Raw genomic sequence first — 20,747 nt, 5'->3', positions numbered from 1 at the left:
AGAAGAATATGAAGAAAAGATAAAGAAGGAAAATGAAGTCAGTTTTCTTGAGTAACCACTGACGTTTTGTTCCCAATCTGAGATTCTGTAGGAGAATTTTCCTTTTCAAAGATGACTCGGTAATTTCTGAAAATGGTGAGTCTCCAACTGGGCAAGCAGTACCTCCAGTCACTTGTAAAAGTCATACCAGAATTTTGAAATAACTTATGCATAATAAAACAAATAATTTTATTAAAAGTACTGTTTTCAACACGAATAAATACTTCTGTTATGCAATAATACTATGGTTTTAGAAGACTGGCTGTAAACTTCCCTGCAGTTTCCAGCCACTCCAAAAACAACAACAACAAAAGCATAAAATATCTTAAAAAGAAAAGAATTAACATTACATTTTAAGGTTTTGAATTCAGCTCTAAATACATGTACTTGATTGTAACACTAGGACACCTACAAATGTCAAAATCTCCAGCTGTAGTTGCTCAGTTCATATTCTGTTGTTTAATCTAAATTTCTTGCAATAAACTTTGGGGGAAAAATCAAAATGTAGGAATATCTATAGATTAATTTACCAGTGCAAATAGAAAGCTGTGCTCTAATAGTGGAAAATTCAGAAGAAATGCTGTTCACTCAGCTTCCTTATATTTCTTTGTCTTAAACCTTGAGGAATCACAAAATTACTGTTGAACAATTGTCACGGTTAATAAGATTAATGATTGTATTGGCCAAGACCCACTCATCATTAAATCCACTGGGGGATGTTCAGGAGAAAAAATGTCCTACTTAGATTATAAATAATGTGCATGGGCCTGAATGAGACCCCAGCCCCTTCAGAGAAGATTTTACAGTTATGCAAATCATTTTGGCATGTGCTTTGATCCCATTCTGTTCCATACAATCTGTTGAATCAAGTTTTAGCTAACTCTGTCCAAGCCTGGCATGTGTCTCATCTCAGCAACACATCAGATGGGGACTGGCATGTGGACATATTCCCTCTGTTCAATGACATCAGAAGGTCTTGGCTAGAGCTGTCAACTGAATAAAAAACACAGCAGCATCATGTAGTTCTGGAAAACTCTTTGAGCATTTGTTACGATTTATTTTCATTAGAGGCTCTTTGATTACGTTGAACCAAGTCTGCCTTTTATACGTGTGCATTAAAATACCCAGAGGATGCCAGGGCACCAGCACTGCCCACCAGCTCACTGCTGCCTGTTTCCAGTGTGCAACACACTGCATTGGCCCTGCTTGGATGGGTTGTGGTCCCAAGCCTGTTGTGCTGCGCCACTGCACAACCCAACAAGCAAACACGATGAAGAAACACTGTTTGTTGTCCTTCGTAACGTTATGGCTTCTCAACTTACAAACACCAAAGCACAGACTCGCTCTGAATCTGCTTGAACTGTGCCACTGCTGCCTTCTGGGCCATCTCCGAGCCAGAAGGATTCATAAACCTGGCATTACTCACTAAATGGCCGGTGAGAGAATTTGCTCACTCTGAGCAGCCCTCAGGCAGAATGGTCATCAGCTGCACACCAGCCACCAGAAGGGACAGAGAAAGCCAGTCTGATCTCTGTGCAAGGTCCAATTCTCACTGGCTTCAGGGGAAAAAATTCACACAAGAAGCCTGGGAAAAGAACATGTGCATGAAAGTGCAGAATGCATTAAAATCTCATTCAGAACCTTAATGTCCAAGGCAAAGGGTACAAACCCTTCTCACGTCCAAATGGGCAAAGTGACAAGAGCCTGGACACCACCGGAGCCAGGAGTACCTGTGGCACCCCCAGTAGTTAAAGTCTTTCAAGGTCTGTGTTTTCCCATGCTGGATCTCAGCATCAACACCCCTTCCACTGCAGCTCCCGGACTGTCAATCATCTTCTGCCAGAGGAGCTGCTCCTCCCCTTGAGAGTCCATCCAGTCAACCTCTTTGCCATTGCTTACACCTGATAATTGTAAAAACATGAGGGAATTTGGCATTTTAGGAAGTGGTTGGATAACATCACTGCTTGTTTACTACAACAGTGTACAAGGCAAATGACAAGCATTTTACACTTCCACCTGTACAGGGAGTTGTACTGAAAACAGGTCCTGGAGAGCACCAGTTTGTCCTTGAACTCCTTCAGGCACACGGGCAGAGGCTCAGAAATCTCCCCACATTGCACCACAAACAACTTTTTCCCAACACAGGAGGGGTTCACACCTTTTCCAGCTCACTCTATCATCAGCAGAAAGGCTGCTTCTGGGCAGGAATAGTTCAATCCTTCTCACTGGGATGCTAAGGAATGCTTCCCAAGGTATTCACAGTTCTTTTAGACTGTGTAGAAATACAAATGGGCACATAATTTTTGTGTCTTATTCAGTGGAGGAAAGAGCTAAACCATCTACAGATTATCTACGTGTTGACTTTTCTCCATTTTCAAATTCCACAATTTCCTCTCTATTTTCAAAACACTCAGTGACATTTCTGTCCTTCACACACATGGATCACTTGGGATAAGGAAAGAGGAGAGCAGAATAAGAGGAGCAACATGAGTCAGATGGGACCTTACCATTTCCAGTGCTCAAACGGACACCTCCCAAAAAAATATTACTGGAAAGCGACTCCTTGTCCCACACAGTCAGTTCCAGGCAGACATTCCGTATGTCCCTTGAATTCAAGCCACTGAAGGCAAAGGTGTGATTCCACTGGGGGTTCACACTCTTTTTTACTATGGGGGTTTTGTGTTTTGTGGCTTTGCTGTCATCTGGGAGCAGGTATCTGGGAGATAAAGAAAAGGAAAATGAATATGGAAATGGATTTTCACATAGTATTCACAATATATAACAATCACATAGAGGCTCAAATGGGGTCAGAACCCCATCTCCCCACTGGTATTAAGTTAAGCATCTACCTCAAGTGCTTCTTTTGCATTTGTGCTCCATTTGTTCTCATACCTACAGTGTCAGTTGCCACAAGCAGCAACTGAGTTAGGTCTCCTTGCCCCAAATCTCAACCACAAACTTTTTGTTTCAGTGAGGCTAAATATAGACAGAGTCATTAAAAACATTGGCTAGAAGGGACCTCTCTGGAGTCATCTTGTCCAGTGTCCCTCTCAAGGCATGAGATTGTCCAGAAAGAAATGAAAATTACTTTTTCTACTTGAAATATATGTGCTGAGTGATAGTTTTAAGCACAGCAGAAGATCAAGATAAATTCTAACCTTCACCAGGGAATTAAAGACAGGATGTTTCCTGTGGGCCCCAGCAACTACGGACCCCAGTACTATGAATTGGAATGTAGCTGGAAATCAGCAAGCCTGAAAACTAGCATTCAGAGCAAAAACTGGCAAAGAAATATGTTTTAAGGTATCTATTACTTCCTAAATGTAACATTTATAATGCATAACCTACATTTATGAGAAATCCATTATAATGAGAGCTGCAGAATTATGTTCATTTTTTTTTCAAACACAAGCATTCTGTATAGTTTGGATTTTGAGTGTCCAACACAATATGCTATATATCTAAAAAACAATGCATACATTGTCATACTATGTACATCTTTTGTGTACCCACATGCTTATAAGCATGTGACACAAATCTTAAATTAGATCCAGTGCAATCATTAAAAAAAGGAGAGGAAAAACCCCCACAAACCCTTTCACAAAAGTATCAGATGTGCCTCCTGATTTCACTGCTGTTAAATTCTTTGCTTCTTTGATGAGGACTTCTAATATGCCTCCAGATGGCAGATGAGAATCTCCTTTCTTTCCTTTTTTGAAGCCTCTCTTTCCTAAGCATAGAACAAAGTTGCAACATTACAATCAGAAATTATATATAGATTGCAAGACTGATTTGGAAATGTAAATTGCCTTGGTTCGATTTTTATAAGCAATTTATTGCAAAGGGATTAAAACATTTGTTATTAAGGCAGGGGCAGAAAATCACTCCATATTTGGTAAAGAACTTGACCAAGGACTAACTAGCTAGTCCTTGCAGGACACAACACATGCTCTATCTGAAGTCCTGTCCCAATATAAGTATTCAATGAGGATTGCTATGCTGAACACAAAAAAAATGCATGCCCAGTAAATCCTGCCCTCTTTTCAGAATCCACTTCCAGTGCTGATGTTAAGGCAGCCCTGGACCACAAAGGCAGCTATAAAACCTCTGTCCCAAAGCCTCAAGTGCAGAAATAAGCCAGCTGTATGCTGTGTGGGGATGCCCTGAGCTGCTGCTCCCAAGCAGCAGCACACGGACACGTGCACTTGCAGTTGCTGCGGGTTCCAAGAAGCTCTTATCAGCAGAGTCTGTACACTCTGATTCGGGCTGAAAGCATCAGGGAAAGAAAATCAGGAGTGATGGTAAAATGTACTAATTTTTAAAAAATGCAGACTGTATCTGCGCTGAGCTGATGACAATGAGCTTTTAAGAGGGCAAACCTTGAGTAAACCTTACCACTAGTAGAGGGAGTATCCTCTGTCGCAAAAAAAAAAAAAAAAAAAGAAGAAGGAAGGAAAAGAAAGAAATCTGATCTATCAAATGCAAATACTAACAAGCAATACTGTCACTAAGACAGTGATAAACCTGCATCTGGTGCATCCATGTGCACTCAGGTGCTACCCAGTGATTGCTCTCACTTCAAAGGATTGCTGTTCCTCATGCTAATACAATGCAAAGAGATAGTAACTCTTCTCCCTTGTTCATGGGTGATGAAAGTAATGGCTTGCCCTAAAGAACTCAAATAATATTTTACAGGACTAAATTGCAGCAGGAAGACTGAGCAGAGGAAAAGAAGTGTGAAAAAGGGTGAAAAATGAGGAGGCAGATTAAGGTGAGTTAAGCATGAAGAACTAAGTGAAGTGTACTACTTGATCAGCTAAACACTGTATATAACTAGCTGAAAAAAGAACTCTCAGACTATAATGCTGACAGTTTATTTCTCTGTGGCTGCCCCTTTTCATGTTAACTAATGTTTGGATTTTTTTTTTTTTTTAATTAAGTCAGAGCCATGCATCAGCCATTGACTGCATATTCCTTTTCATTTCTCTCTCCTTAAGTTCAGTGTAAGAGAAAAGGATGAAGCAAAAGAAACTTTCACATGGTTCAGAATTTCCACACGTAACTATTGAAGACAGGTTGGATAAGGCCTTGAGCAACCTGGTCTAGTGGAAGGTGTCCCTGCTCATGGCAAGGGGCTTGGGACTAGATGGTCTTTCAGGTCCATTCCAACCCCTCAGCATTCTGTGATTCTGTGAATGAGCATATCAAAGTATGATTTCAGTCTTCACCAGTATCATCACTTTGCCCTAAGTGAGGATTTTTTATACATCATCATCACATGATTTTTAAAATCATCATTATTAACGTTTGTTTTACCTTGAAACTGCCCCAGAGGAAGCATTAGGTTTCTGTCTGGGGGAATATAACGTAAAACCACTGTCAGTTCTCCTTTGTATTGAAGCCCAAAATCTGTTACTACCTCCACCTGAAGAGAAAACAAACAAACCAACCAGAAATGCAACCAAAGTTAATCATTCACCTTCTTATTTTGATTTCAATTCTGTCAAAATATATCAATACCTCCATATAGTGTTTTAAACACTTCTTAAACATATCAAGATGTAACAGCCCACTTTCAGATAATTAGACATTCCAAATTGGAGGCAATCACATTTTAGAGAACTTTCTGAGCTAGGGAATGCAGGCTCTCAGGAAAATAAACCCTTGTGGCATTAGACACTGTTCAGTGAACACAGAAGAGGGAGTTATCTAGCATGAGTAAGTGAAAAAAAAACCCAACGGCAAAAAAACCCTTCAAACTTATTTCTGAGTTTATAAACTGTAACTGATTTAATCTGATAATCAGCCCTTATTTCCACCAGTCAGGATTTAAAATGTGATTAGTTTAATATTTTTTAGAGAAGTCACTCCTGAGTCACCATTTGAATAGATGTGTGGGGAACAAAGGTGCGGAGACCAGAGTGCAGTTTTGAAACAGAAAAACTTCTAAAAAACTGTTGTTCCCAGTGTTCTTCTCCTTTTCTACACAGCTACTTACTTCTGCATTTCTATGTCTTTTTTTATAAATGTTTATATCTTACCCAGAAGAATGCAATCAATGCTCTTCAGTTCATCCTTGTAACAGTAATATTAGGCCTTCACTGGCAGGGTGTTGAACTTCCATTCACGTTGTAAGAAGTTGGAAAGTACATTTTAAAAACATTGGATGCAACACAGAGAGTTCTAACTTCTCTGCTGGACGTGGGACTATTTGGATGCTCCCAGCAGTGAGAGCTGTCCCTGCCCATGGCAGGGGTTCGGCATGGGATGATCTTTGAGGCCCCTTCAAACCCAAACCATTCTGTGATTCTGTGATATGATTTTTGTGCATGCTGCAGTGCTCAGGTTTGGGTACAAACAAACAAATCTTCCTGATTTCTTTAGAGGGACAAAGGACATGGATAAAGGGAGAGGATCCTCCAGCACTGCTGGAGGCACCACAGAAGCCTTTAAAGAGTTGTTCATAGGGCAATGTCTGACCTGTGAATGTAATTCTCTGAGGTGTATTCAGCTTGTTTCCTGACACCCCATGGAGGTCAAACCTCTATTACCAAGAGAAAACAAGCAGAAGAGCCCCCACCAGGAATTCACAAGGTGTATGCAGAGAATCAGCATTGCCAACGCTCACAGACTCCAGGCTGAGGCATGGACCACGTTCACTGGGGCTAAGTCTGCACCCAGGGATGGGACAGAGAACAAAACAATTTCACCCACAGCAACAGGGCCCTTGTGTGGCTTTGAAGCATTTTTAGAGCAACACAGGCACTGCTGCACTGACAGAAAAACAGTCCTGTCTCACACCAGTATCCAATGCCAGCTGCTGCAACAAAGGACTAAAGAAAATCTGTAGTAAATGACTGTGGAATAATCTGCACATCTGCATTTTGCCAGTCAGGCAGCTCACTTATGGCCTGAACTAAGCAAGTTTAGGATCAAGTTTCCCATAAAGGCATCAGAGGTTATTTTTTATTTAGTTCTACTAGTGGACAAGCAGTGGTTCAAGTCCTAATGTCAGGAAAAACTTAGTCAGCCTGTCCCCCAAATCCACATATAACATGACTCTGTGTTCTCTCCTCTCTTCAGCCACAGAACTGTTTTCTCTGCTTGTTCTGACCTAACCACAACTCCTCTGGAAAACAGATCTCTCAATGCTCATAGAAGAAATGCGTCCTCAGGTCTCCAGCCTTTTCACTAAAGCAGCTCAATGATTCATGATAAAGCAAACAAAGAAAGCACTGTAATAAATCCCAGAAAACGTTTGATAGCCATTCCTTCATTCCTGTCTCTATCAGGCAGTGCATACAGGAGAAGAGCGTGCATTTTGCATGGATATTAACCCGTGCTTCATTTTTGTTAATTTAAAAAACAATAATTGATTTTTTTGTTGTTGTTAAATAACACCCTTGATGATCAAAAACTTTAGCAGTGTTTTAAGTTTAGGAACATTATTGGTGACAACTTAGGAGGCAGACAAGACCAATTCTGTGTTTGCTTTCTTTGACAGTAAAAGAAGTAATTTAAAAATCCTTTGAATGGGTTTGGAAATAATCAGATACCACCAGCTGCACTGGCTGAAATGCTTAGTGCCTCATTATTATTTTCCTGAGCAGGAGAGCTTCATGACTTTTTTAGTTATTTTCCCATTAAGATTAAAAGAAATTACCTAGAAATTAATTACAGAGCAAACAGATCCATCTCCCACCTGATAGAAAGGCAAAAGTTAAACGCACTCTCCTGAAACCCCAAAGATAATATGAATTCCTTAAATGTAATAAACATAGAAAAACCAAATCCTCCAGTCAATCTTGACAATATTAGCTGCACGCCTTATATATTTTTGCAAATAGAAAAATACACTTTTTTTAAATGTCAATCCAAACCCCTGGAATTCCTGGGGATTATGACTGCTGCAGGAGCAAGCAAGGCAGTAGCCTTTAATCCTCTAGTTTACAACAGCTCTTTGAATCTCTTCCAGAAATAAACACCTTTGCCAAACCAAGGGAGCCCGGGGCACAGAAGTCTCCCTATCCTTCTGTTGCACAGACCAGTTATTTGTATCTCTGTGCCTTTCTAGTTAAGGTGAATGAGGGATTTTACATCTGAAAGATGTAAAACTCTTTGGAAAAAAAAAAAAAAAAAAAAGCTTTTTTCTTTAAAAACCTCTTAAGGGTTTGGTAGAGGGAATGATAGGAAAGACCTTTGTTTTATGTGATATTTTTAAAAATTAATGCATTTACTAGGTCATTTTTTATTGGAGTTGGATGAACTTATGGTTTATTTAAAAGCTTTTTTGTTGTTGTTATTGTTTTTAAGTAGCTAATCATATGTGAAAGTTTCATGAAGACTTTAAAACCAGTAAGTTTTACTGAATTTAGAACAAGTTGGGGTCTTTTTTATTATTATTATTGTCATATTAGACACTTATAAAGTCCTGTTTTATAAACAGGTTCCAAAGGAAAAAATAACTAACTCTTGCTAAATTTGCTTCAGAGCACTTTCACCAGTCCTGGAAATCCTTACCTTAGGCTGGAGCACAAACCACTCATCACCCTGATTTTCAAAGTTCCAGGAATCAAATGGAATTTCCACTTCCCCAAGGAAGCTGTTGCGTCCAAATCTGTCATAGTGCCAGACAGAAAGTTGTAGGGTCCTGGTTTCCAGCTGTGACTGACTGATGACATACTACCAACAGAAAAAGAGAAAAAGAAACTCTCAAAATAAGCAGCAATAATATTTTCCACTGAACCTTTTATAGCTCTAGCTCAGTTTCACCAAGCCCACAGCAGTTAACAAATGGAGCATGAAAGAGAGATTGGTTTTCCTTGCAAACAAGACTGATCTAGCCAGAAAGCTCATAATGTTAATGTGAAATCTTTCTTTGCTGTGTACATCCTGTGATAATTTTTATTGTGGCCTTTTTCTTTTTAAATTTTATATAAATTATGTAAAATTATGATGCTTAAAAAAATGAGGGTGCTAATTCCCTACAAGTTTATGTAAAAGAAGAAGATCAACATCTAGGCTGATAAAAAGAAGAAACTCCACTGGTTCTTTCATCCCTAAAGAGAGTCTGCTGAACCCTTTTCCAGAAATTATCTCCTCATTTCCAATTTTTTCTTTGTTGCTTACAAAAAATTGTTCTGCAAGTGCATACAGCAGCATCTGCAAGTCATGGATGGAGTCTATCAGAAACCATTGTTGAGTTTGAGAGCTAAAAAAACTCATCTCTAGCTATAAATACATTCAAACTATTAAAAACTCATATAGTAGTCTAGCAAATACACAGAAAATTATAAACATCTGGAATTCTGGCTCCTCATCCTCTACTTTTAGCAAAAATCCCATTATTTCCCTGCCATTCACCCTGAATGGTGGTAGGTGAAGGCACCCAGATGTCTTATTTTTGCATCAGGAACAGTATCTTGGTGTGGACAAATACTCTCCAAAACCTAAAACAGTCAAGTCAGTTGGCTAATTATGTATAGATGTATCTACAATGCCTAACCCTAGATGCCAACTGTTCCACTCTGAGAAAACTCATATTTTGCAGCAATGGAATAACAGTCAAAGAGGGAGATACAAGACAGATTTAATTTTTTTTTTTCTTTTTATTTTAAGAGGATTTTTCAGTTTGGATGAACAACTCTTCTTTATCCACAAGCATTTCAAGTAACCCCCTTTTGTTACAATCTGTATTTTTGAGAAACTTCTATGTCCTATCTTCACCTAGGAATTATTTTTAGTGCCATATTACTTCATATATAAAGTCGAATTCTTTATTTTTTTTTCCCACTTCAGGCAAGCCTTAATTTTACTCTATACTGTTTAAAAATGAGGCTATAAAAAAGCTCTCCTTTGGCAAACAGCACGGCCAGACCGAGTGTGTGTGCCTGCAAAATGGTTTTGTAGCCAGGCTACGCCAAGGACCCCGGCCAGGGAACATCTATTTGCCTCTATTATAGGAAACTTATTTAGAATGTAACTGAAATTAAAAAAAAAAAAAAGAATCAGGAGAAATTTAAAAAATATATTTCAGGAGAAACTAAAGAGAGTTCCTGGTTTCATGGTAGCCTGCTGGATAACTCATTTCAGTTGGTAGGAAAGGGAATCATCGTGAGGCTTGAGGTCAAGATGCCAGAGAGGCAGTGAAGGGGCAGCCGCCCCACCGCTCCCACCTGCACCCCAGAGCTTGTGAGGAGCTCAGAAGAGCTCAGCCTCTCCAGTGGGGGTGGATAAAGGGCAAGGAAGGAGAGAGCTGCGGCCATGGTGTCCCCAAGTGCATCAAGTCCGTTGCAAGAGAAAATGAACTTCACCACAGGTTTTTAGGAAGACAAATGATGAAGCAATTCCTGACATTTTCTTATCAAAGTTAGCTCTGCTTTAGAAATAAGTCAAGTCTTCCAGAAGAATTCAGATCTTACTGCAAAATGTTATTTTCTCTTCTAAATCAGTTAGACGAGATGTTCTAATCTAGCTTTATTTCGGCATCAACATATAAAACCTTTAAGGTGCTTTTAACAACTCTAAGCTTAGGCTAGATGGGAACATCAATAGTTTCGAAACAGATCTATGGAAACTAATAGAATTTTTAACTAATGGGGAGGTCCAAACAAAATTACTTCCTTAATGCTGAAAGCCAGAAATTGAAACTCATGTTTACTGGATGATTTTGCTTAAACACCTCCCCTTTTGAGGCATTTCTTCTGAGTTCTAATCCCTGTACTGAAACACATATAGAAAATACCTGTGAGCATAAGTGAAACATTCATCAGGGCCTGAGAGAGTTACTGTTCTCACCTTCAGCGTCTCATTAAATTCTGGGTTGGTGCTGTCACTTTTAATTTTGGTCTTGCGCTTACTCTGGCGGGATTTATCAGGCAGAAGGTAGGCTTTGACATATCTGCAGAGCAAGGAGCAAAGGATTAGCAAGGAATAGAAAATGACCAGTTTGAGCAAAGATCTGGCATTGCTGCCTCAGCAACACATATGAGGAAATTAATTTTTGTGGAATAAAGAGTGTAAGCATGTAACAGAGAATATGCCAAACATGGAGAGGTATGGCCCTTGCCTACAAACGTAGTGGCGAAAGTCAGATAAGATCAAAATAACAAAAGGCAGAGCTAAATTAACTTACTTATCCTCAGAAACGCAGCAAGCTTTGGTAACAATTTCCCTTTTGCCACATATGATTATCAACTATGGTAAAATATACACTAAAAGTACAAGAGAATTAAAAATGTCATCATTTATATACCATAGATTAATCATGATTAGAGACACTAATTGTTACTTTCTGATGAGAGAGTTTACATATTATACTGAAAACTATGATGAGAAATTCAGAAAACATGGTACTTTCAAAGTGAGTATATGGGCCCATGAAAACAAAGTTATTTCCATTAATCCAGAACATCTCTTCTCATATACTTCAGTTTTGATTATGGAAGTAAAAGAAACTCGATGCTGCCTGCTTATTCCTTCTTTTTTGTTTCCCTTTTAGTACCAAACAGGTTTGGTAATTTAAATAATCTTATTGTTTCCCCAGAACACGGGGAACCCAAACCAAACCATCACCAAAGTTCTGCTTGTACCAACTGGATCCTGTGAATTCCCAGGGTTGAATCCCAGCCCCTGGTTACAGCCAGGTGGGATGTGGCGGAGGACAGCCCTAGCAGAGCTCAAGGAAATTCTTCTCTGTGCTTACGGATCTGTCCTTTGCCTCCTCTCATCTGCAATGGCCAGGTTCCTGCAGCTCTTCACCAGGATGTTGAGGGCACCCGTTTTGTAGATGTAGTTGATGTTGAGGAGGATTTCACCACTGACCTTCACATTGCCATAGTCCCCAGTTTCACTATATACACTTGTCATGCTGTTAATGCTCGTCTGCAGGGGAACAGAAAAAGGGCTCAGAGGCTGAAGCACATCACTCTTTTCCAAAATCCGCCTTTTTTTTTTTTTTTTTTTTTTTTTTTTTTTTTTTTTTTTTTTTTTTTTTTTAATTCATAAAGCTACAGCCTTGCAATATTGTCATACCTTTTAGGACTTGCTATGGAAACCAATATATCAGAGAATAGCATTGCCATGGTTATATGTAAAGGGAATAAGGACTGTAGTTAATAGTAGTTTAAATGTCTAGACAGAATTTTTTTCATGCAAGACTCAAGCCTATTTATAAACATAACTAAATCTAAATTGCCACATTTTACTTAATGGATGAACTGAAGAGCAGAGAGGCTACATAAATTGTAAGTTCCAAGGAGGGTAAAAAAAAAAAAAAAAAAAAAAAAAGATCTCTTCTCTGGCTCAGCTGGTCACCTCATTTTTACTGAGTCTCATAAGACAGCTGCTGACAGAGCCCTTAGGAAAACTTACAAGGATGCTTCCCATAATGGAGATAGTATAAAACCATATTTATTTAAAGTGGCATCTGTCTCTCATTAACAATTCTAAAAGGAGCAAAATTGTGCACCCACTCCATTGCTACAAATTTTGTGAAGTCAAAAAATTTTATCAATAATATAATCAATACAACAATTTTTGCCACTACAGCATAATATATTATCCCTCAATCCCTCTTCCTTCACACTCATAAAATGCAGAGTATTGTTATGAGGATTCCCTCTTCCAAAAGTTTACAATTAAGAAAGAACTGAATATTTTTTTAAGAAAACTAGAGAAAAATGTACACTACAGAACCAAAAGCATTTGGGAAATCTGGCGCACGCTTCCTTTTGTGTCATTGAACAAGATTGCTCCAAAACACATATAACACCTAAATTCTGACACACAGAGCCTTGCAAGACACACAGATACAGTCTTCAACAAAAAGAGAGAAAGGAGAAACACTGCAAGTAAGCTAGAGCAGAGGATTCAGGAGAACTCACTGTATCACCATCTGCTTCGGGAACATTTAAATATGTCCATTTTCTGTCAGAGCCTTCTGGGGAGTTCTTTAGAGAAGGCAGTGCAAAAGATCAAGAGAAAAGAGCATTAGACTGCTGCAAGAAGAAAGAATGAGTGCAGTGAGAAAGCTTTATGTAGATGGAAAGGTAAAGGAAGTTTGTGTTGAAAAGGGAAGGAAGGGAAGGAAGGGAAGGAAGGGAAGGAAGGGAAGGAAGGGAAGGAAGGGAAGGAAGGGAAGGAAGGGAAGGAAGGGAAGGAAGGGAAGGAAGGGAAGGAAGGGAAGGAAGGGAAGGAAGGGAAGGAAGGGAAGGGAAGGAAGATCACCAAATCAGAGAAATACTGTTTTCCATACACTTCAAGTATGGAAGGATGCATGCTTTAAAGTAACTACATAGAAATGAAGTGACCTCTGTATCAAAATAAACAAGTTATATTTTAGAACCGTAGCTCAGCAGGTTTGGATTCATGTTGGATTACATTTGTTCTCATTTACGTGTCCCTGTGCATATCAATCCTCCCTGAAGCCAGTCAAAAGCAAATCATTCCTCTATTTGCAGCTTCAGCGCCTTTGTAAGAAAGGGAAGTTTCTCTGTGGAGTTCATAAGAACAGGTAAAAATTGCACTAAAATGTTGAAACATGTCGCTCTCTGGGAAAAAAATACAGTAATGATTTCATTATTCAGGGACACATTTTCCCTCCTCTTCTTGCTAGAGCAGGATCTCACCAACTGTGTCTTGATCCATCTCCTTCCTTGCCAGCTGCAGGGAGGAGCACAGACCAGGGAAAGGGAAGAGAAAGAATTAGTTTGTGACAAAACCCATCTCTCCTTGGGCACCTTGCCCAAGGGCCCTTCAGCACAGAAGGCTCAAGGGATAAACAGTTCTGGGTCAATGTGGTAAACAACAACAGACAGGAAAAAGTGTTCTTTATATTACGATTATTACCCATAAATTTAATTTTATACCCAGTGTAGGAAAAATAAACAGCTAAAAAAAGGTGGGTTTGATGTTCTGCTGGCTGGCTTTATGCTTAATTAAGGGAGAGAAGAAAAAAAAAAAAAAAAAAAAAAAAAAAAAAAGCTTGTCCTTTTAATCCTTTTTATAATTGTCTGACATTCCATTAACTGGACTGGTTAAAATTACTGGAGAATTATCAACACATACCAACCAATGTGACATTTTTCATCCAATTTCTAACATGCCTTGAGCTAAATTCCAGCCTTTACAATTTATACATTTTCACCTCTAAAATACATGAAAATATCCTTTTACGCTGTTAGGGAACTTAACCAGTGCAGTATGTGCTAAAAAAATGCCTAAATTATCCCTGCAATGATTTGTATACCCACTGCAGGAAAAAAAAGCCAAGGCTGTAGCAATACAAGGAGGTGGAAGAGTTGTTTTCTTCTCCAAACACTTCTATCTCTAATCTAAATATTTTTTTCCTCAATCTTTATGTAAGCAGGCAGCAAGGCATAAATAGCTGGATGAAGAAAAAACAAAAAACAAAACATGACAGAAGGTCTGAAATAAAGACATGGCCCCTGAGCCTGGAATTTATGCAAACACATTTTCCAAATTGCTTGCAAACCACGCAGAAAGTTATACAAATTTAGTAGAATTTGATATAATTCACTTTTTTCCCCCCACCCCCAGACTGTTCTGTAGCATTTACACAGGACATTGCATACACTAAATGTAAAATCCCAAAGAAAAGTACTCATATCCCTGCTGAGGAAGTAGCAAACAAGATGTGAAGGATGCAAGGCTCATTTTGATACCTCACTAAGAATTATATTTTTTTTGCATCATATCTTATCACTGCAGTAAAGCACTGGAACATCTTTGTCTCACTGATGTGGTGGGTCTTGACAAGAACACATAAATATGTACAAGCATGAAGGATGAAGAGAAAACTGAACTCACAGTTCATGCAATAGCATTGGGAAAACACAAAATAAAAAACTAACACTGAGATACAGTTTCCCTTCAATGTCACTTCCCACTTCCATTTTTGCTCATTCATGTTGCAAGTAGATTTCAAGTGTCTTTTATCCTTTGTGATATTTCTTTTCCTCAAATATACATTGTAAAACTAGCCATACTTATTTTAGAGAAGAGAAGAGAAGAGAAGAGAAGAGAAGAGAAGAGAAGAGAAGAGAAGAGAAGAGAAGAGAAGAGAGAAGAGAGAAGAGAGAAGAGAGAAGAAGAGAGAAGAGAGAAGAGAGAAGAAGAGAGAAGAAGAGAGAAGAAGAGAGAAGAGAGAAGAAGAGAGAAGAGAGAAGAAGAGAGAAGAAGAGAGAAGAAGAGAGAAGAGAGAAATCATGCTGTTCTGAGTCTACAGTTCATTAATAACCTTTTTTCTATGTGACTTAATAGTTAACTGTAATTTTACAGATAGCACAGGATAAAAAAAAACCATACTGTGCAAGAAGGCTCAAAGGCTAAAAACAATCAAAGTGAAAGTAAAAATAGGATGGGTAAAAGTTAGCAACACACTTAAGGGGAATAAAGAAATGAACCTGTAAAATTGCCCTGCAAGGAAGGAAGAGGCAGCTAGCCATCTACAACTTTGTCATCAACATTGCATGCGGTGACATTAAAAATCATGCCATGGTGAATAAGGAGAAATGGGAGCATTGAGATGTCAGACTATCTCAAACCTACAGCACTGGAAAAGCTGCACTTTGCTTAAGAGAAAGGTCAGAGGGAAATCTACAGCAAAGGACAAAACCCAACACATGGACAGAACGCTGCCTGAAGCGCAGAGGGAAGGATCACTAAATGCAGCTCCTTAATTTGTGGCCTAACAGAGGAAGCACTTGGGCCCCTGCAACCCTCCCATCAATATTCCAAGGAAATGAAAATGAATCTGTCTCTAAAATCCCCAGGAGGAGGAGGCTTTGGAGGCTGAGCCATTGCCAGCCTAGGCTGAGTGGGTGTAATCAGCCCAGTGCCCACACGCTACAGGCGCCCGAGCCTGACGTGGTGTGAAGAGCTGCACTCTCCACTGTGTCTGCAAAAATCAGAGGGAAAAAGGGTCTGACATGGCCAGATCTAAGGCATCCAGGTGCTCTGTGATGTTAACATTCTCAGCCCTTTCTCCTCCCCATGTAAGCCAAGCTTCAGTTCAGCCAACTCCATTTTTGGGGATCAAGAGCTTCTTTGGGGATTCCCTTGGCCTTGCTTGCACAGAGACTAATGGGGGTGCAATCTAGAAAGGACAGTTTTTTGGTTATTGTTGTAGACCTAATTTCCTTCTCCTTTTTAGTATTCAGACTCCTCTTTCTTCATCCTCTTCATCACTCACACACTCTACATAGAATTTGTTGCAGCTTTGTGCAGTCCAGACCTATTCTTAGACACAAGCTGTAAAGAAGAGTGGCCAGGGAGGACCCTCTGAAGTTATTATCAGTTGCCCACAGATCCCAAAAATGAGGTACACAGCAGATAGTAATAAACTAGACATGTTAAAGGCTGCTTTTGTTATCTATTTTCTTTCCCAGTGAACAACAGACTGCATAATAAACAGCAGAAGGCTTCTTATACCAGTTTTGTTGCTGCCATCAGGTGCAGCTATCCCTTTATTGTCACCAACCTAATCCCCAAGCACCTCTCTCCTGCAGTAAAGGGAAATAACTTTCCAGCTGTGGGGGGCATAGCAATCATGCCATGAAGAATGAGAGAAGCTGAGTTAGGGGACGGACAAGGATTCCATGGAAGTGGGATGTGTGCAAACACACGGAGAAATGTTTGTGTCCCAAGAACCTAAAAAAATCAGAAAGCGGCTTGAGAAGGAAAATCCTCCCCTGCACAGCCTAGTTCTCTTTGTTTCAGTTTAATTAAGATCCTCAGTTTAATTAAGTGCTCCTCTGCAAAGCTGAGCAGTCACACACTTCAAGAACCTCTGGTTTGCCTTCTCCACATGTAAGTTTGATGGTAACCCAAGCGTGTGAGGAAGTCTGCAAATGAGTATGCAAAATAGTTTTCTCTTTCCATGCCCTGCAGAGAACAGTGTTTTAGCTTTGAACAGCATAAATAATTTAATAGAAAGTCTATCTGAATATTAAAAGATGCTTCTCAAGTGCAGAATGAAAGATGAATGTGGTAAGTGGTATGAAATAAATTCATTTCAAGAGGAAATACAGCCTTTTGTGGAAGGACAATGCATGTTTTCTACTCAAGATCTTACTGTTGATAATCCACTTGTCATATGTTCATGTTTTCCTGGATAACAAGAGGCCACTATGTCATCAATATCTTCTTCTTTTTCATCCAGATAGCCCTAAATGACAAACAGGCATTTTAGTTGTTGTGTTCTGCACAGTATTTGGTCAGCTTCTGTCACTTAGTTTTGTTTCACAAGTTTTTCACGTTAGGAAGACAGTGCTCAATGCATTCAAATTCTCTTCTGCAGAGGAATTTTGATTCACATTTTCCACATCTCTGCACAGACACGGAGCATAAGGGGAAGAGACAACTTTGGTTTCAGGATTCAGTTGTTTAAGAACTGAAAATCTTCACGCATACACTTCACGTCTTATTGTATCAAACCAGTTGATAAGCATTTTGAAAAATAATTAAATTTCTGTATTATATTAATAATAAAAAGGTGGAGAATCAGTAACAGATTAAAATAAGTGCCTGAGTTTTAATGAGCAAGACTGAAGTTGAGCAACTTTACTTATATACAGAAAACAATATTTTTCATTGTTTAAACACGGGAATAAAGTAAAATCTAAACCAAATCTTTAGATATGATTGATGGTCCTAATGGGACTCTTAACTTTTACTTAAAATAATATGAAAAAAAAATGCCAGCAGACAATTATAATCCTATTAGGCATAACTTGGAAATCTCACTGTTTCCCATAAGACTTATCTCAGGTACAATTTGAAAGACTTTGCTTTTAATTTTAATGGAAGTCAAATTTTCAACTTCCTTATATCTGCTTTGCAGCTATAAAAACCTCACCTCATTCTCTATTGCTTCGTTGCTCTCACTCTTTGAACCTAAACAGAGAAACACTGTATTCAAATTCAGGAGTCTGGAAGACTTCTGTGCTAATCAGCAAAAACAGAGCAGACAGAAGTAGTGCTGCTAGAGAGTTGAATTCACAGTTTACATTAAAAAATTGCAGCACATTTGCCATACTTTACATAAAACTGGCTGTTACATCTCTTCTCCTTTGCTCCAGTGACTGAACAGATATGAAACCACCTAAAAGTGATTTTCTATTACTGCTTTCCAATTATTACTGCATATGTAATATTGAGCAGAGGGAAATCAGAACAAGCTATCACCAAAACTGACATACTGAAGAAAACACTAAATTTAATGTTCTCACCATGAGTTTGCTCTGCTGTTCTCTTATCTTTCTAATCTGTTTAAGGCACCCCACAGGGGAAAAAAAAAAAAAAAAAAAAAGAAATAAAAAAAAAAAAAGAAAAAAAAAAAAAAAAAAAAAAAAAAAAAAAAAAAAAAAAAAGTAATAGATACCTTATATGGAGACCTAGGCCCAACAGAGCAAACTATTTCAGGGAGACATATAGCTGAATCATTCCAAAGTAAAATTTCCCAAAAAGCTAAAATAAGACCCAAAAAACCCCACAAAACCCCCCAAAACCCCATTCCACCTCTAATTTCTACTCCCCTCATTGAGATCAGAGGTCAGGTGATGTAGTCTAGTTTTAAATTGCAATAAGAATAAATTTTTCTCTACTTGTCCATGGAAGCAATTCTACACACGAAAAACTCTTTCCTTTACACTGTTGTATGCATATCAGTGAACTTGAAAATAAACAATGCTACATTTTTATTGCAAAATAATTAAACACAGGGATGGAAAAAGTAAGGCAACATCTTCAGATTGGGGTGTTTCAGGTCTAGACAATCAAATACTAACATTGCTTCACTGAGTCCTAACAACTGCTGAATACTAATTTTTGTCTGCAAGCAAAAATCTAAAACTTAGGGTAAAAAAAAAAAAAAAAAAAAAAAAAAAAAGGTTAATATTTAACTTACACTCTTAATTTATTTTGCACCACAACAATTATATTTCTCAGGAGGTGTTACAGATTGCAACTATGTAATTGGTTGGTGTTATTAGCTTATTAAAGTTAGAGCTAGTAGGATAATAATCTCATGGTCTCCAGTGGGGGCTATAAAATGCACATCACCCAATTACTCCTAAAAAAGCAGCTGAGCATGTAATGAACATTACTTGGTCAGGAATTCAACACACACCTCTCTAGAAAAGGTGCTGACACTTGAACACAACACTGGATTTAGCTGGTTCCCCATGCTCCTTGATAAATCTGGACCACACCATGTGGGGTTTGGGGCTTGTCCCGTTTCATTATCAAAAGCAATACTAAGTTAGAGAAGCAAAATATCCATTCCATTTTCCAGCTGATTTCTCTGTATGGGTAATGGGTTTCCCTGATAAAGGTGGGAGCATTTAAAGCCTTTTCCCATCCTTTCAGCTGATCAGTTCCAGCAATCCTATTGACATGTGGCATCTCCCATACCAGCTCCCATCACTCATGAATAAGAGACTGAAGGACCTCAGCTAGAAGAAAAGGAGGTAAAACTCCAGCTTTTCTCAGGCTGCAGGAGCTGTTTTTACCATCATCAGATACCTTTCTTTTTGTCTCTCACATGCAAGCAACAAATAAACTAAATTCCAGCAGGAATACAGCTTTTATCTCAAACCACTGCATCCATAATGAATATGGGACATGACTCTGTAGGACTCCTGTGAGGCAAATTACCCTAAATGAGTATAGTAGCACAAAAGCTGATGGAAGCAATCAGCTCATTTCATAAGGCAGAGAAAGAGAGGGTATGGGTAAAATCAGAGACCTGTGCCTCCTGTTATGAATGAATTTTAAAGGGGAATTAGCACCAGCCTCCAGAGCAGCTAAATCAAGGTTAGGTCACAAGAGAAGTCTCCCCTGCTAGCAAAGAAGCTACAGAGTTGCAGAAATGTGATCTGAAATTTCATTCAGATTCAGCAAGCAAGAAAGAAAAAACAAAATCTCTGATTAAGAAGAAAAACATCAAAGAACAGGTAACAACTCTGGATTTGTCATCTCTGGCAGCTGCCTCAGAGAAACATCTAAGTTGTAACTGTCAATTAAAGCCGAGTACAGATATAAAGAAATATAAAGTCTGCATTTTTTTATTTTGTGTTTTTCTCCTGCATTATTTTCCAGGTTGTTAATAAAGACTGCATCCTTTCTCTTTATTACAACTTAAAAATAAACCACTTATTTGTGAACTTTTTCTTCCACCAACACCTGATATGCAGGAAGGTCTTTTGTTAATTCCTCAAAGATAAACCCGAAGCAATGCTGCAGGCACATTCTCTGACTGATACTAATACAAGAAAAGACGGAAATCCCAAAACGTGGTTTTCCACCAAGACTCAAATTTTGACACTAAAGGAAGAGGAGATATCTGCCATGGCCAATGCTCTTCTGCAAACAGCAATGGAAGGGCAGGGCTATGACAACAGGCAGAATGCAAAAGCTACAAGAACACATTTGGAAACTTTAGAATAAACTGCGATTGGATAAAGAATTACTTAAATAAATTTTCCCATCTCATGAATATTTCATAAGCTTGGATGTTCTTTTATAGCATTGATGAACATCTGCAAATTGCCTATCTTGGATATGTGCATAAGAGGAGAGGGAAGTTGTGAATCATTTCAAGAAAAGCAATCCATAGAATACAGAAAAAAAGGCACGGAGATGTATGGAAGAGTCAACAGGAAGATTAGGCAAGCAACATTGCCAGA

The 20,747-nt window shown here is 38.7% G+C and overlaps 1 protein-coding gene across 7 annotated transcripts in view; it reads right to left on the bottom strand.

Moving 5' to 3' along the window:
- Nucleotides 1-313: 313 nt before the first annotated feature.
- The window catches only part of SYTL5 (synaptotagmin like 5), a 77,518-nt gene continuing 57,084 nt past the window's right edge, over nucleotides 314-20,747 (bottom strand). For 5 of the 7 annotated variants that reach the window (XM_040057088.2, XM_040057089.2, XM_040057091.2 and 2 more), the window contains 9 exons: nucleotides 17,135-17,227; nucleotides 12,924-12,989; nucleotides 11,744-11,922; nucleotides 10,837-10,939; nucleotides 8,560-8,721; nucleotides 5,356-5,464; nucleotides 3,634-3,769; nucleotides 2,547-2,755; nucleotides 320-1,940 (listed from right to left, as the gene is read on the bottom strand). In XM_040057088.2, coding sequence (XP_039913022.1) covers nucleotides 1,798-1,940; nucleotides 2,547-2,755; nucleotides 3,634-3,769; nucleotides 5,356-5,464; nucleotides 8,560-8,721; nucleotides 10,837-10,939; nucleotides 11,744-11,922; nucleotides 12,924-12,989; nucleotides 17,135-17,227 — 1,200 coding nt within the window. In that variant the 3' untranslated portion in view covers nucleotides 320-1,797. Of the gene's footprint in view, nucleotides 1,941-2,546; nucleotides 2,756-3,633; nucleotides 3,770-5,355; nucleotides 5,465-8,559; nucleotides 8,722-10,836; nucleotides 10,940-11,743; nucleotides 11,923-12,923; nucleotides 12,990-17,134; nucleotides 17,228-20,747 lie in introns of all 7 variants that reach the window. The other 2 variants (XM_058419324.1, XM_040057090.2) reach the window with 2 other exon arrangements.

Source organism: Hirundo rustica, chromosome 2, assembly GCF_015227805.2.
Source record: "Hirundo rustica isolate bHirRus1 chromosome 2, bHirRus1.pri.v3, whole genome shotgun sequence".
Lineage (NCBI taxonomy): Eukaryota > Metazoa > Chordata > Aves > Passeriformes > Hirundinidae > Hirundo > Hirundo rustica.
Note: the sequence above shows the minus strand (reverse complement) of the source record. Positions and strands in the feature narration are given on the sequence as shown.